This window comes from Chiloscyllium plagiosum, unplaced genomic scaffold (assembly GCF_037043375.1).
Source record: "Chiloscyllium plagiosum isolate Xiang-an unplaced genomic scaffold, Cpla_swu_hap1 HiC_scaffold_27, whole genome shotgun sequence".
Classification (NCBI taxonomy): Eukaryota; Metazoa; Chordata; class Chondrichthyes; order Orectolobiformes; family Hemiscylliidae; genus Chiloscyllium; species Chiloscyllium plagiosum.
Window position 1 is genome coordinate 76,021,566 of NW_028270165.1, and position 17,469 is coordinate 76,039,034.

Sequence of the window (17,469 nt, forward strand, 5' to 3'; positions counted from 1 at the left end):
CCATAGCTAATCCACCCTGACATCCCCTGACACGAGGAGCAATTTAGCATTGCCAATCCACCTAACTTGCATATCTTTGAACTGTGGGAGGAAACACACACAGACACAGGGAGAATGTGCAAACTCTCATAGACAGTCACCCATGGGTAGAATTGAACCCAGATCCCTGGTGCTGTGAGGCAGCTGTGCTAACCACTGAGCCACCGTGCTGCCCCTATATAGACTGGGAAAAGGAATTCATGGCAGGCAGGGACTGTACACGCATTTGTGTGCGGCTAAAGCTTTACCCATGGAGAAACCCAAGGAATCCCACCCTGTGGAGAAACCATGGAAGTGTGGTGACTGCGGGAAAGGTTTCCATATCCCATCTGCCTTGGAGACTCATCGCCGCAGTCACACTGGGGAAAGGCTTTATCCACCCCTCCCACCTCCAGATGCACCGGCGGGCCCACACTGGGGAGAGGCTGTTCTCCTGCCCCGGGTGTGGGACGGGATTTATCCGCTCCTCCAACCTCATGGCCCACCAACGGCTCCGCACAGGGGAGAGGCCCTTCCCCTGCCCCAAGTGCAAGAAAGCCTTCAGCGCTTCCTCTGTTCTGCTGAGGCACCAGCAGGTCCAACCCAGCGAGAGGCCCTTCCCCTGCCCTGCGTGCGGGAAGACTTCAGCAATTCCTCTGACCTGCTGACCCACCGGTGGGTCCACAGGGGGGAGAGGCCCTTCAGCTGCTCTTGATTGTGGGAAGGCCTTTAGCAATTCCTTAAATCTGCTGGTCCACACCAGCGAGCAGCCATTCCCTGCCGAGTGTGGGAAGGTTTTCGGTGATTCCTCCGTCCTGCTGACTCACCAGCAGGGGTCCACACCGAGGAGAGGGCCTTCAGCTGTCCCGAGTGCGGGAACAGCTTTACCCAGGCCTCAAACCTGCTGACCCCCCGCAGGTTCACACCAGGGAGAGGCCCTTCAGCTGCGCTGAGTGCAGTAAATGCTTCATGCGTTCCTAGCGCCTGCTGAGGCATCGGCGGGTCCACAGGGACAAGAAGCCGGTCGCCTGCCCCAAGTGCCAGCGGAAGTTCACGTCGTCCTGCAATTTACAAAGGCACCGGATTCCACCAGTGATGCTGCTATGAGTCACCCCAGGAGTCAATCTCCTGCCCATTCTGAGAGTGGGTGTGGTGGGAGAATCGGTGGGCTTTTTTTGATTTTCTGCTGCACTGCACTCTGTTTCCTTGCCCCCACCCCCAAATTTGCTTCCAATGCGCACTGCTGTTCACTGAGCCTGGGAGCTTCTCTCTCTAGTTCTTTCTGTCCAGTTAAAGAATTGTTGGCTCTTTCTGGGAACGAGTCCCAGTCTGTAAGAAATAGCTGAATACTTTGGGCCGTCCATTCACGTTCAGCAGTGACTTTGAAATTAGATGTACGGTTATGTGCCTGTGAACAACTCATTGTCTAAGGATTGCACAAAGGCTTGGTGATCCATTATTGAAAACTGTTTGATTGAATGGGTAATTTTTTTTTTCTTTTCTAATTTACCCCCTAAATCTCTGTCTATGAGACAGTGGGGGAATCTGTTCATCATCAAGTCTGATTAAGAACAGTTGAGAAAACATTACATGTTTTAATTTCACTGCGTTGAGAGTCTGGTTTGTTTGTTTTGGCTGGTGTACCCTTCGTTGTAATGGCTTTCACCCCAACCACTCAGTATGGTAATGAGTTCCACAGTCTCACCACACTCTGAGGTTTCTCATGAAATCCTCAGTAGACCCTTGGAAGGGAAATTGTTGACAAGGGCAGAAAATAGGGTACTAACTGCAAAAAGCCAGGAAGACATTCGACAAAGCAAAACCTTGACAATGTAGGGACAAATAAGGAACTTTGACTTGTGACCTCCTCTTTGTTGTCAGTGTTCAAGATAACGGTCATAACAATAAACACGTACTGTGTTGACATTGAACATTGTAATTAGACAAATGTCTAGATGCTGTAGTTGGTTGAATACGATAATGTACGACAAAATAAATAACCAGAACCACTAATGTAATTGAATGTCAGTAACCATAAAACAAACGTATACTATTGATTGAATGTAAACTGCTCTTAAAATAACACAACAGTATATCAAACTGATGTATTTTATTATATGGGGAGTTTGTTGCAGTCTTCTGGAAATGGCTCTGCAGGCTTGAATAAAAGCAGTGTAAGGAAAGTGTCCACGTGTCATCTGGTCAGTTACAGGCTTCAGGCAGTTCCAGAGTCCTTCCAGCATGCAAGCAGGCTATTCACCCCATCGGGTCAACACTGACCGTTCCACCCAGGGCCACTTTGCTACCTCATCCCTGTAACCCTGCATTTCCCACGGCCCATCCACCATAACCCACATATCATTTGGACTGTGGGAGGAAACCAGAGCACCCGGAGGAAACCCACACAGACGGGGGGGGGGGGGGGCATGAAAAAAGTGACACACTGAGTTGCTCAAGAGTGGAAATGAACCAGGGTACCTGATGACGTGAGGCAGCAGCGCTAAGCATTGTACCACCAGCCCCATGCTGGTCTCTAAAGGACTGAATGCCAAAGACTCGGGAACCCCTGAGAGAAAAACAAAACTCTCCTATCTTAAACGAGAGGCCACCTATTTGTTAACTGTGTCCACTCATTTCTAGTCTCTGGAACGAAGGGGTTTGTACATTCACATTGTTAAGTCCTCTCGGGATGTTATACACCTCCATCAGATCATCGGATTCTTCTCAGCTCTAACTGATACAAGCCCAGCCCGACATCCCATTGTCCCCAATTATAAGGTGAGTAAATTAGCTCTGAACCACTTCAAAATGTATTTACATTATTTAAGTAAAGAAACCAAATCTGGTGGTCTCCTCAATACTACTGACAAATGGAGAAAGAGATTGTCATTTGTGTTAAGGGAGTGGAATATAAAGTCAGTCATTTTCTGCCTTAATCCCTTGTGGCACCTTTATGCTAATTTTATCATGTCCCCAAATTCTTCTGTGCCTCTGGGATTCTGCAGTCTCTCTCAATGCTGCTTTTCCATTGTTGCTGCTAGGTTGGACAGGTTTTCCTTCAATAAACTCCTACCTCGCCTGTTTCCAACCTGCTTGACCTGTCAATAACACCTTTGCATGTGCTTCCTTCATCAACGCTGTGAATAGGCATTTAAAGAAAAAACCTGAATCTCTTGCACTGTATTTCATTCCTCACCTCTTGGCAACCCTAAACGTTTCGACTGCTTTTGTTTCCTGTTCACTCACCAGTGCTCTGTCCAGGAATCTCCCGGGTGTGGAGCCGCTGGTGGCTGCGCAGGGATGACTGGTCGCTGAACGCCTTGCCGCACTCCGGGCAGGCAAACGGCTTCTCCCCCGTGTGGAGCCGCCAGTGCGTCCGGAGGTGGGAGGCCTGGGTGAAGGCCTTCCCGCACTCCGAGCAGGCGAATGGTCTCTCCCCAGTGTGGACCCGCCGGTGGGCCACGAGGTGGGAGGAGTGGGCGAAGCCCTTGCCGCACTCAGAGCAGATGAATGGCCTCTCACCCGTGTGGACCCGACTGTGGGCCACGAGGTGGGAGGCTTGGATAAAGCCCTTCCCACACACAGGGCAGATGGACCGCCAATCCCTAGTGTGGACCCGCTGGTGGGCCAGCAGGTGGGAGGAATGAGCGAAGGCCCTGTCACACTCTGGGCAGGAGAACGGCCTCTCCCCGGTGTGACTGCGCCGATGGGTCTCCAGGGCAGATGGGACCCGGAAGCCTTTCCCACAGTCGCCACACTTCCACGGTTTCTCCACAGGGCGGGATTCCTCAGGTTTCTCCATGGCCAAAGCTTCAGCCGCACACAAACGCGTGTACAGCTCCTCACCCCTGTGAACTCCTCTTTCCAGGCTGTATAATTGTTTCAGGCTCCACACTCAGTGTGGTGCAAGAGGAGGGCGTCTACAGAGTCTTACTGATGCTGAAAAGCAAGAACCAAAAAGCTTTGCTCCTTCTCATAGAATCAGTCGAAAATTGTTGCAGTCCCGATGGATTGAACGACTGTCAGACATTGATGTGAAAGTGAGGACTGCAGATGCTGGAGAGTCAGAGTCAAAAAGTGCAGCAGGTCAGCAGCATCTGAGGAGCAGGAGAGACAGTGTTTCGGGCATAAGTCCTTCATCCATTGAGTTTGAAATTTCCGTCTTCAGATCTTCAAAAACTCTGTAAAAAGAGGTTACGAAAGTCATCACTGTTCATCCAGAGTAGACTTTCATAACAAGCAATTCTCCTTTCTATGAAACATGTTTTTTTGTTCTTCCACAAAATTGAAAGCACCATCCCACTCTCTCTGTCCTCCTGTATTCTCGCACTACTCTAACCAACTCTCCTCAGGTTCTTACACGGGCAGAAAAGCAAAAACGTCAAAACTGACATCTCTTTGAATTTTGGATAACTCCACACAAAAGTTAATATTACAACATTGGGATACTGCTAAGAGTGAGCATGTCTGATTTTGGGAAGTGAAAGAAAGTGTAAATTCAGGATGAACCTGCATGCAACTTCTTGAGAAACAACCAGACGTAAAATGGTTAATGTCTCGGGGCAGGCTGGGGGGGGTAGGAGCTAGTAATGAGACATCAAGGCATTGATACTGACACCAGAGAGAACCTGAACATACAGACATGGCAAACGTTAGTGGCCCACATCAACACTTGGTCCATGTCCCTCTAAATCCTTCCTATTCATATGGGTATTCATATCCGATACCTTTTAATCATTGCCCCTTAGGTTCCTTTTTAATCTTCATCCCCTCCCACTTCACCTTAAATCTATTTCTGTCTAGTTCTGGACTCCTCCATCTCAGGGAAAAGATCTTGTCTATTTACCCTATCCATACCCATCATTATTATATAAACGTATACAAAGTCACCCCTCAGCCTCTGGCACGCTAGAGAAAACAAATCCACCCTATTCCGCTCAAACCCTGGCAAAATGCTTGTAAATCTTTCCTGAGCCCTTTCAAGTTTCACAACAATTCTTCCGATTGGAAGTAGCTGAAAATGTGTTGCTGGAAAAGCGCAGCAGGTCAGGCAGCATCCAAGGATCAGGAGAATCGATGTTTCGGGCATGAGCCCTTCTTCAGGAATGAGGAAAGTGTGTTCAGCAGGCTAAGATAAAAAGGTAGGGAGGAGGGACGTGGGGGAGGGGCGTTGGAAATGCGATAGGTGGAAGGAGGTTAAGGTGAGGGTGATAGGCCGGAGAGGGGGGTGGGGGGCGGAGAGGTCAGGAAGAAGATTGCAGGTTAGGAAGGTGGTGCTGAGTTCGAGGGTTGGGACTGAGACAAGATGGAGGGAGGGGAAATGAAGAAACTGGAGAAATCTGAGTTCATCCCTTGTGGTTAGAGGGTTCCGAGGCGGAAGATGAGGCGCTCTTCCTCCAGCTGTCGTGTTGCTATGGTCTGGCGCTGGAGGAGTCCATGGACATGCATGTCCTTGGTGGAGTGGGAGGGGGGTGTTGAAGTGTTGAGCCACGGGGTGGTTGGGTTGGTTGGTCCGGGTGTCCCAGAGGTGTTCTCTGAAACGTTCCGCAAGTAGGCGGCTCGTCTCCCGAATATAGAGGAGGCCACATTGGGTGCAGTAAATGATGTGTGTGGAGGTGCAGGTGAATTTGTGGCGGATATGGAAGGATCCCTTGGGGCCTTGTAGGGAGGTCAGGGGGGAGGTGTGGGCGCAAGTTTTGCATTTCTTGCGGTTGCAGGGGAAGGTGCCGTGAGTGGAGGTTGGGTTGGTGGGGGGGGGGGGGGTGTGGACCTGACGAGGAAGTCACGGAGGGAGTGGTCTTTTCGGAACGCTGATAGGGGAGGGGAGGGAAATATATCCCTGGTGGTGAGGTCCGTTTAGAGGTGGCAGAAATGACGACGGATGATACGATGTATATGGAGGTTGGTGGGATGGTAGGTGAGGACCAGTGGGGTTCTGTCCTGGTGGCGAGTGAAGGGGCGGGAAGTGGAGGAGATGTGGTGGAGAGCATCGTCGACCACGTTGGGGGGGAAATTGCGGTCTTTGAAGGAGGCGGCCATCTGGGTTGTACGGTATTGGAACTGGTCCTCCTGGGAGCAGATGCGGCGGAGACGAAGGAATTCGGAATATGGGATGGCGTTTTTACAGGGGGCAGGGTGGGAGGAGGTGTAGTCTAGGTAGCTGTGGGAGTCGGTCAGTTTATAGTGAATGTCCGTGGTGATTTGGTCGCCCGAGTTAGAAATGGTAAGGTCTAGGAAGGGGAGGGAGGAGTCCGAGACGGTCCAGGTAAATTTGAGGTCGGGGTGGAAGGTGTTGGTAAAGTGGATGAACTGTTCAACTTCCTCGTGGGAGCATGAGGCAGCACCGATACAGTCAACGATGTAGCGGAGGAAAAGGTGGGGGGTGGTGCCAGTGTAGCTGCGGAAGATGGACTGTTCCACATATCCTACAAAGAGGCAGGCATTGCTGGGGCCCATGTGGGTGCCCATGGCTACTCCTTTGGTTTGGCGGAAGTGGGAGGATTGGAAAGAGAAGTTGTTCAGAGTGAGGACTAGTTCAGTCAGTCGAAGGAGGGTGTCAGTGAAAGGGTACTGGTTGGTACGGCGGGAAAGGAAGAAGCGGAGGGCTTTAAGTCCTTCGTGATGGGGGATGGAGGTGTACAGGGCCTGGATGTCCATGGTGAAGATAAGGCTTTGGGGACCAGGGAAGTGAAAATCATGGAGGAGGTGGAGGTCGTGGGTGGTGTCCCAAACATAGGTGGGGAGTTCTTGGACTAAGGGGGACAGGACCGTGTCGAGGTATGCAGAGATGAGTTCGGTGGGGCAGGAGCAGACTGAGACAATGGGTCGTCCGGGGCAGTCAGGTTTGTGGATTTTGGGCAGGAGGTAGAAGCGGGCGGTGCGGGGTTGTGGGACTATGAGGTTGGAGGCGGTGGATGGGAGGTCCCCTGAGGTGATGAGGTTCTGGATGGTCTGGGAGATGATGGTTTGGTGGTGGGAGGTGGGGTCATGGTCAAGGGGGCAGTAAGAGGAGGTGTCCGCGAGCTGGCGTTTAGCCTCAGCGGTGTAAAGGTCGGTGCGCCAAACTACTACCGCGTCTCCCGTGTCTGCCGGTTTGATAGTGAGGTTGGGGTTGGAACGGAGGGAGTGGAGGGCTGCGCGCTCCGAGGGTGAGAGGTTGGAGTGGGTGAGTGGGGTGGAGAGGTTGAGGCGGTTAATGTCGCGGCGGCAGTTGGCTTATGAAGAGATCGAGGGCGGGGTGTCCAGGTGGATGGGGTGGGTTTGGAGGCCGATCGGAGGTAGACCAGAATTGCACACAATATTCCTAATCAACGTCCGGTTACAGCCATAACATTACCTCCCAACTCCTGGACTCAATGAGACGTTTGGGCGAAAAAGTTTTCAAAACCCAACAAAAGACAACCGGAAAAGAATGGAGGAAAACAAACCGAACTTCTGAGGGTCAGCTCGGAAGCATCAACGCCTCGGGGTGGGGCGGATGGGGGAAGGAAGCCGAAGGTGCTGGAGCCAAGGCGGAGGAAGAGGAGAGGGTGCAAAACCGTCGCAGCCGGCTGCACTGAGAAATATTGCATTTACTGATCTTACATTTATTTGCGGGAAGCGGGTGCATTTTAAAAATAACAACACAAAAGATGTCTACGTCCACCCCCTTCCCAATCTCCCTCACCCGGGTAACTAAGACACGTACCTGAGTTTGCAGAGCCTGCTCCCTCCCTGGATTCACTCCAGTTGCTACAAGTGAACCAGCCCCAGCCCCAGCCCCAGCCCCAGCCCCAGCCCCGCGCGCCCCCGGGATGAGGAGTTGCCCAGAGGAAGGGAGTTTCACTCGAACTGACAGGGCCACTTCCGCGTTGTGACGTCACCGGTGGCGCGAGGGGGCGGGGCGGGGCGGGGCGGGGCGAAGCCGACAGCGGGCCCCCGCACTGCGCCTGCTCCGGACGGCCGGCTCGCACTGCGCCTGCGCTTTCCTGCAGCGGTCCGGGTGGACAACGCGGTTTGCAATTATCTGTTCCCCTCATAGAATCCCTATAGTGTGGGAGCAGGCCCACTAGGGCCCAACGAGTCCACACCGACCCTCCGAACGGTAACCCAACCAGACCATTTCCTCTACCCCTATTGGTCTACATTTATCCCTGACTGATGCACCTAATTTAGACATCCCTGGGCACTATGGGTAATTTAGCACAGCCAATCCACCCTAACCTGCACATCCCTGGGCACTATGGGTAATTTAGCACGGCCAATCCACCCTAACCTGCACATCCCTGGGCACTATGGGTAATTTAGCACGGCCAATCCACCCTAACCTACACATCCCTGGGCACTATGGGTAATTTAGCACGGCCAATCCACCCTAACCTACACATCCCTGGGCACTATGGGTAATTTAGCATGGCCAATCCACCCTAACCTGCACATCCCTGGGCACTATGGGTAATTTAGCACGGCCAATCCACCCTAACCTACACATCCCTGGGCACTATGGGTAATTTAGCATGGCCAATCCACCCTAACCTGCACATCCCTGGGCACTATGGGTAATTTAGCACGGCCAATCCACCCTAACCTACACATCCCTGGGCACTATGGGTAATTTAGCATGGCCAATCCACCCTAACCTGCACATCCCTGGGCACTATGGGTAATTTAGCATGGCCAATCCACCCTAACCTACACATCCCTGGGCACTATGGGTAATTTAGCATGGCCAATCCACCCTAACCTGCACATCCCTGGGCACTATGGGTAATTTAGCACGGCCAATCCACCCTAACCTGCACATCCCTGGGCACTATGGGTAATTTAGCACAGCCAATCCACCCTAACCTACACATCCCTGGGCACTATGGGTAATTTAGCACGGCCAATCCACCCTAACCTGCACATCCCTGGGCACTATGGGTAATTTAGCACGGCCAATCCACCCTAACCTACACATCCCTGGGCACTATGGGTAATTTAGCATGGCCAATCCACCCTAACCTGCACATCCCTGGGCACTATGGGTAATTTAGCACAGCCAATCCACCCTAACCTACACATCCCTGGGCACTATGGGTAATTTAGCACGGCCAATCCACCCTAACCTGCACATCCCTGGGCACTATGGGTAATTTAGCATAGCCAATCTATCCTAACCTGCACATCCCTGGGCGCTATGGGTAATTTAGCATAGCCTATCCACCCTAACTTGCACATCCTTGGGCACTATGGATAATTTAGCATGGCCAATCCATCCTAACCTGCACACCCATGATGCCATCCTGTCCCCCTTGGTTCAGGATCTCCCCACATACGTTTGGGACACCATCTATGCCCTCCACCTCCTCCATTACTTTTGTTTCCCTGGTCCCCCAATGCCTCAGTGTCACCATGGACAAGCAGTTCCTGTACACATCCATCCGCCATGGCGCAGGCCTCCAAGCCCTCTGTTTCTTCCTCTCCCGCCGACCTAACCAGTATCCTTCCACTAACACACTCATTTGATTGGCTGAACTGGTCCTCATCCTCAACATTTTCTCCTTCAAATTCTTCCGCTTCCTCCAAATCAGAGAGGCAGCCATGGACATCCACATGGGTCCCAGCTATGCCTCCCTCTTCTTTGGGTACATAGAACAGTCCATCTAACACAGTTACAGCAGCACCATCCCCCACCTTTTCCTCCATGGCATCGATGAACACTGCCTCGTACTCCGACGAGAAGGTTGAACAGTTCATCAACTTTACTAACATCTTCCACTCTGACCTCAAGTTATCCTTGACCATCTCTTCCTGGACCTTTCTATCTCCATTTCTGCTGACAGACTCAACACAGACAACAACTTCAAACCCTCCGACTCCCACATCTACCTGGACTGTGCTTCTTCTCAACCTGCCGCCTCTAGAAACGCTATCCCTTACTCCCAGTTCATCCGCCTCCACTGCATCTACTCTAAGAAGGACCAATTCCATCATCGAATATCCTAGATGGACTCCTTCTTCAAGGACTGCAATTTCTCCTCCCAAGTGGTCGACGATGCCCTTCAGCACTTATCGTCCACTTCCTGCACATCCGCCCTTGAACCCTACCCCTCCAATCACAACAAGGACAGTACCCCTCACCTTCAACCCCAACAACCTCTGGATATAATGCATCATCCGACACCATTTCCACTAGGGACAAACAGACCCCACCACCAGAGATATATATTCCTCCCATCCCTATCTGCATTCCACAGAGACCATTCCCTCCACAACTCCTTTATTAGGTCCACGACCCCCACCAACCCATCTTCCACTCTAAGCACCTTTCCCTGCCACCACACGAAGTGCAAATCCTGCGCCCACAACTCCCCCCTCACCTGCGTGCAAGGCCCCAAAGGATCCTTCCACATCCGACATAGATTTACCTGTATTTCCACACAAGTCACCTACTGTGTCTTGATATGGTCTCCTTTACATTGGGGAGATAGGACACCAACTTGCAGAATGTTTCAGAGAACATCTCTGGGACACCCGCACTAAACAACGCCACCGTCCTGTGGCCGAACACTTCAACTCCCCCTCCCACTCTGCCAAGGACATGTAAGGCCGCGGACCCCTCTGCAAAATTGGAGGAAGAATGCCTCACCTTTCACCTTGGGCCCTTCTAACCACATGGGATCAATGTTGATTTCACCAGTTTCCTCCCCTCCCCTCCCCCCACTTTATCCCAGACCCAACCCTCCAATTTGCCACCACCATCTTGATCCGTCCTACCTGTCCATCTTCTTCCCCACCTAACCACTCCACTCTGACATATCAACATCAACCCCCATCTCCACCTACCTATTGCATTCCCAGTTACCTTTCCCCCAGCCCTAACCCACTCCTATTTTTCTCTCAGCCCCCTTGGGGCTCCCCCATATTCCGGATGAAAAACTTATACTCAAAGCATTAAAACTTTCCTTCTCCTCGGATGCTGCCTGACTGGCTGTGCTTTTCCAGCACCACACTTTTTGACTCTGATCTCCAGTCCTGATTTTCTCCTGGACACTATTGGTCAGTTTAGCGTGGCCAATACACCATGCACGTCTTTTGATTACGGGAGGAAAGCCACACAGACTCCAGGGGGGGATCATGTGCAAACTTCACACCGATAGTCACCCCGAGGCTGGATTCGAACCTGGGTCCATGGAGGTATGAGGCAGCAGTGCTAACCACTGATCCACCATGCTGCCCATGGGCACTGAAAGAGGTGGGTGGTGAAAACTTTATTGACTACTGCATGCTGGATTGTTGAGTAAGTTTAAATCTCATGGGGTCTGGGAGAGCTAGCCAATTGGGTACAAACTTTAGGAGCGCATTGCTGCAGATGCTGGAATCTGTCCTGAAAACAACAAGTGCTGGAGATCACAGCGGGTCAGGCAGCGTCCCCGCAGAGAGGGCAAGCTAATGTTTCAATTCCAGATGACTCCTCATCATAGAGATTTATAAACTCATGGGGAGTATAGATAAGTTGAATGTCAGGGATCTTTTCCCTGGGCTGAGGGACTTCAAGACTAGGGGACATATTTTTAAGGTGAGAACATGAAGATTTAAAAACAAAACAAGGAGGAACAGGTTTACACAGAGAGTGGTTCGTGTGTGGAATGAAATTTCAGAGGAAGTGGTGGATGTGGGTACATCCAATTTTTTTTAGATTTAGATTAGATTCCCTACAGTGTGGAAACAGATCCTTCGGCCCAACCAGTCCACACCGACCCTCCGAAGATTAACCCACCCAGACCCATTTCCCTTTGACTAATGCCCCTAACACTACGGGCAATTTAGCATGGCCAATTCACCTAACCTGCACATCTTTGGACTGTGGGAGGAAACCGGAGCACCCGGAGGAAACCCACGCAGACACTGGGAGATTGTGCAAACTCCACACAGACATTTAAAAGACATTTGGATAAGTACATGAAGAAGAAATGTTTGGAGGGATATTGGACCAAGGGCAGGAGGGTGGGACTAGTTTAGTTTGGGATTAAGGTTGACATTGACTGATTGGACCAAAGTGTCTGTTTCCTCACTGTGCGACTCTATGACTGGATAGAGTTGACGTAGAGAAGATGATTTCACCACTATGTGATACTAGGACCCGGGGATAGAAAATATCTTTAAAATACATTTCAGATTAAAGCCAGAACTTTCCAAACAAAAGTTGTGAAGGAAAGGAGACAGTCCCCGGTGGGGTTTATTGTTTATTTGTGTATAATTCCCGGGGCCCGGGAAGGGGGAGGTGACGGTTACCGGGTGAACGTGAAAACAAATTAAAAATGTCGGCGGTGGAGGAGAGAGAGCCAGCGCCCGCGGCTTCCGGAGCCCAGGAGCTCAACAACCCCCCGGAGCTGGAGGAAGGTCCGAGCTCCAAGAAGCGGGGGGTCCGGCTGGAGGCTGGATTTGCTCAAGGCTTGTATCTATTAACTTGTTTAAATGGTGCCTACTGTGTATGGGGCTGTGGTTTACATTAAAACCAGAGGGTCATGTCAGAGTGTTTGTTTATATTGAGCAGTTATAGTTGGTGAAATACACTCCCTGGAGGAGCACCTTCTATGATGGTGCATTTCTTGCCTTCTGCCCTTCCCCCATTTATAGAGTCATAGAGATATACATCATGGAAACAGACCCTTCGGTCCAACCCGTCCATGCTGACCAGATATCCTAACCCAATCTAGACCCACCTGGCCCATATCCCTCCAAACCCTTCCTATTCACATACCCATCCAAATGCCTCTTAAATGTTGCAATTGTACCACCCTCACCACTTCCTCCGGCAGCTCATTCCATTCACGTACCACCCTGTGTGTGAAAAAGTTGCCCCTTAGGTCCCTTTTATATCTTTCCCCTCTCACCCTAAACCAATGCCTCTAGTTCTGGACCCCAGGGAAAAGACTTTGCCTATTTACCCTATCCATGCCCCTCATAATTTTGTAAACCTCTATAAGGTCACCCCTCAGCCTCCGACGCTCCAGGGAAAACAGCCCCAGCCTGTTCAGCCTCTCCCTACAGCTCAAATCCTCCAACCCTGGCAACATCCTTGTAAATCTTTTCTGACCCCTTTCAATTTTCACAATTTGTTATCTCCCATCTTGATTTTAAACTTTTTGGTTAAATTTAATTACATATTAATCAGACTTGGTGTTCAGTGTGTGCTGTTAATTTGTTTGTTGTGTTATTGTAAGGCAATATTAATGGTGTAATTTCATTTCTGATGGCAGAGTTTGACATTGAATGTGCAGGTGTGAATACCGGCAAGTTGTGAAAATAAATCAAGAACTTGTGCTTTTTAACAAAAAAAAAGCAGTTCATTGACATTAATGATATTGTCTCATTTGAGGGTGATGATTCTAGTCTGACCAACAAACCATTTCATGCGCTGAATTAAAATCTTTTAGAAAATAACTTTGGCAGGCTAAGATTTATACAACCCAAAATACAGTTGGTAGTCATGTATTCCTACCTTTGTCACTTTATGCTGGGCTGTCATCTTGTCCCAGTTTATGTGCTAGCCCTTTTCTCGTTGGAACGGCGAAGGATGAGGGGTGACTTGATAGAGGTTTATAAGATGATCAGAGGAATAGATAGAGTAGACAATCAGAAACTTTTTCCCCGGGTACAACAGAGTGTATAAGGGGACATAAATTTAAGGTGAAGGGTGGAAGGTATAGGGGAGATGTCAGGGGTGGGTACTTTACCCAGAGAGTGGTGGGGACATGGAATGCGTTGCCTGTGGGAGTGGCAGAGTCAGAATCATTGGTGACCTTTAAGCGGCAATTGGATAGGTACATGGATAGGTGCTTAAGCTAGGACAAATGTTCGGCACAACATCATGGGCCGAAGGGCCTGTTCTGTGCTGTATTGTTCTATGTTCTATGTTTATACTTTTCTGGAGAACCTCTGACAGATGTCAGTAATTTTGTTAACTTGAAAAATAATTAATGCAATGTGTTTTATTTGAATTGTACTTGGTTGGACAAAGTAATGGAAAAGTTTTTTCAAAGGAATCATTACAACTTGGGTTTATATATAGCCTTTGATGTAATAAGGCATTTTAAGGCATCGCACAGAGATACTATCAAGCAAAATTTGACATGTGGAGATATTCGGGCAAGAGATGTACGTTTTGAGGAGAGAGGTATTTAGTCAGAACTTGGGGCCCAGATAGCTGATGGCATTACTTCCAGTTTTGGAGCTTTGAAAACCAGTGATATACATGACATCAGATTGGCAGAACAGAGAAATCTGAGAGATGTGGGGATGAAGGATGTTAGAGATGGGGGAAGGGCAAGCCTAGAGCAAGATTAGAAAGCAGTGGCACGCATTTTAAAATTATGATCCAAACTAACACAACAATGAAGCAACATCCTCAACAAATAATAGCTCCCAACTCAGATTTTCTCCCTTCTTCTCTTTCCCAGTTCTTTTAGAAATAAGAAATGTCTTTTTCTTCCACTGGAAAATAGTCTTACAGTTTGCGGTGTCTGAAGTGTTATGCCACAACACTTGTTTACCCACCTTTTAAGAATCCTTTCAACGTGTTTTTCTGGCAAGATGGCCAAAAGCAATCACTTCACTCCTCCTAAACGGTCCATTTCTCCTCCAATGAACCATTTTGTCATGTTTTCTATATTCCCAGCGCCCACAGGATAATCAGTGGGTGATCAGTACCACAGGGATCAGTGCTGGGGCCAAAATTATTTGCAATATGTTTATTGCCAAGTTTGCAGAAGAGACAGTTGATGGGGAGGCAGGTGGTGAGGATGGCATGAACCATCTGCAGAGGGATTTAGATATGTTAAGCAAATGAGCAAAAAAACTTGGCAGATGGAACATAATGTGGGAATATGATGTTGTGCACTTTGGCAGGAGGTGAAGAGCTGAATATTAAATGGAGAAAGCTGCGGAATAGATGGATTTGGAAGCCCACATCCATGAGTTTCTTCATCTATATTCAATGGATACTGTTATAGGGAAGGAAAATGGGAGCTTGGCCTTTAAATAGAGTATAAAAATGGGGAGGTTATAGTGAACCTATAGTCAGGCACCTGTCAGGCCACAACTGAACACTGTGAATAGCTTTGGGTCCTTTACGTATGGAAAGATATACTGGCATTGGAGGTGGTCCAGAGAAGGTTAACCAGGATGATATCAGGTATGGAAGGAATGTCTTATGAGGAGAAGTGAATCGGTTGGGCCTGTACTTATTAGAAGGTAGACGAATTAGAGGTAACCATATTGACACATACGAGATTCTGAGGAGACGTCACAGGCGAGTTATGGGAAAGTTTGCCCTTGTTGGTGAGTCTAGGACCAGAGGGAATAAGGGATTGCGTGTTTAGGATAGATAGGAAATTCTCCTCAGTTCAGTAAATCTGTAGAACTTGTTACTACAGAGGGCCGTTGAGCCTGGATTATTTAAGTGCATTCAAGGCTAAAGTGGATGTTTTAGTCAGTAAAGGAATTGAGGATTAGGGGGAAACTGCAGGAAAGTGTCTGGTAAACATCAACTCCAATCCTGATCTGAATGGCAGAGTCGACTCAATGGGCTGAATTGAATAGTAAATAATAAAGGGGTAAAGGATACAACTGGCAACTCCAGGCCAGTCAGTGTTGGGAAACTTAGGGATTGTAGGGAGTTGGTGGCATTTTGGCATTGTTACTAGATTTAACATCTGGAGTTTTAAATTGCAGCTGTGGCCCTGATGCAGTTTGAAATCAATTAATACAACTGGAATATAAAGCTTATCGCTGCTTTGGTGATCTAATCAATTATCATAAGGACCTATCTTGTTCACTAATAACCATTTTAAGGAAGGGAATCTTTAGTCCTTCCCCGGTTTGGTGAATGTGTCCCTCAGTAATCCACAGTAATGATCCACAGTAATGTGGTTGACTCTTAACTGCCCTTTGAAATGGCACTTGGTTTTCTGGGAGACAAGGTGCCACATCCCACGAATGAATAGAGGGAAATATTCAGGAGAAAATTGTCACTGAAGGGAAGACTGTGGTGTAGTGATGCTGGTTGAGTAAGGTCTAGGTCTTCTAAGGACAAAAATTCAAATCCCATTCTGGCTGCTAGTGGAATTTATATTCAACTAATAGAAGAGATCTGGAAGTGAACGTTTGTCTCAGTACTGACAACCAAGAAACCATTATTGTATAAAACAATGAATTGCAGATATTGGAGTTCAGAAAAAAAGACAAAATTGCTGGGGAAACACAGCAGGTCTGGCAGCATCTGTGGAGAGAAAACAGTTAAGGTTTTGAATCCAGCCAAGTTTTGAAAGACCACTGGACTCCAAACATTAACACTGTCATCTCTTCATAGATGCTGCCAGAGCTGTTGTGTTTCTCCAACCATTATTGATTGTTGTGAAACTGTCCTTTTAGGGAGGGAAATCAATTTATTCATTCATCAACCCTGCGCATGCATGCGCGCACACCATGTGACTCCAGACCTACAGCCATGTTGTTGACTACATGCTTGAAGGCAGTTGAGAGTCAATTACTCGGTCCAAGGGCCATGAGGGATGGTGAGCAAATGTTGGACGTGCGAGCAACAATCACATCCCAGAAAATATTTTTTAAACTGAGAAAGCATAGGTTAATGAAGGACAGCCAAAACAAATTGCTAAGGGAAAGTCATGTCCAACTAACTTGATTTCCTTGTGGTAATATAATGGTTGTAAATATTACTTTAAATCCCTCTTCAGAGAGGACATTGGTGATTCCCCTGTTGAAATATTGTGTGCAATTCTGGGCTCTCTGCTCTAGGAAGGATGTTGTGAAACTTGGAAAGGTTCAGAAAAGATTTACAAGGGTTCTGCCAGGGTTAGAGGGTTTGAGCTGAATAGATTGGGGCTATTTTCCCTGGAGCATTGGAGGCTGAGGGGTAACTTATAGATATTTATAAAATCATGAGGGGCATGGATATGGTAAATAGACAAGGTCTTTTCCCTGTGGCGCAGGAGTTCAGAACTAGAGGGCATAAGTTTCAGGTGAGAGGGGAAATATTTTAAAGGAACCTAAGGGGCAACTTTCTCATGCACAGAGTGGTGCATGTATGAACTGAGCTGCCAGAGGAAGTGGTGGAGGCTGGTACAATGATTACATTTAAAAGGCATCTGGATGGGTGTATGAATAGGAAGGATTTAGTGGACATGGGCCAAGATCTGGCAAAAGGGATAGATTGATTTCAGGTATCTGGTTGGCATGGATAAGTTGGACCGAAGGCTCTGTGTCCATGCTGTGCATCTCTGTGAGTCTACGAAAATCTTATTTTATTTGTGAATAGTTAATAGTTAGAAGGGATTTATTTAGTTTGTTAATAGTTTAATTTGTTCAGTGTTCGAGTTAGATAAGTAAATGATCACTTGTTATTTTTAAAGTGACTGTCAGAGATTTATTTTATATAACAACTAAGACTTGCTGAAAGAAGCTTACACC

At 48.5% G+C, this 17,469-nt stretch overlaps 2 protein-coding genes across 2 annotated transcripts in view; both read right to left on the reverse strand.

The window, feature by feature from the left end:
• LOC122543548 (uncharacterized) overlaps window positions 1–17,469 on the reverse strand; it is a 398,874-nt gene that overhangs the window by 359,942 nt on the left and 21,463 nt on the right. The window lies entirely within an intron of this gene.
• Window positions 2,114–7,792, reverse strand: LOC148144609 (uncharacterized). The gene is made up of 2 exons (XM_087974938.1): window positions 7,706–7,792; window positions 2,114–4,199 (listed from the first exon to the last, which is right to left on the reverse strand). The coding sequence occupies exon 2, from the start codon at window positions 3,818–3,820 to the stop codon at window positions 3,257–3,259; it is 564 nt and encodes a 187-aa protein (XP_087831064.1). The 5' UTR covers window positions 3,821–4,199; window positions 7,706–7,792; the 3' UTR covers window positions 2,114–3,256.

Coding starts and splice junctions, on each gene's coding strand:
- LOC148144609 (XM_087974938.1), bottom strand. CDS start 3,820: ATGGAGAAACCTGAGGAATCCCGCCCTGTGGAGAAACCGTGGAAGTGT.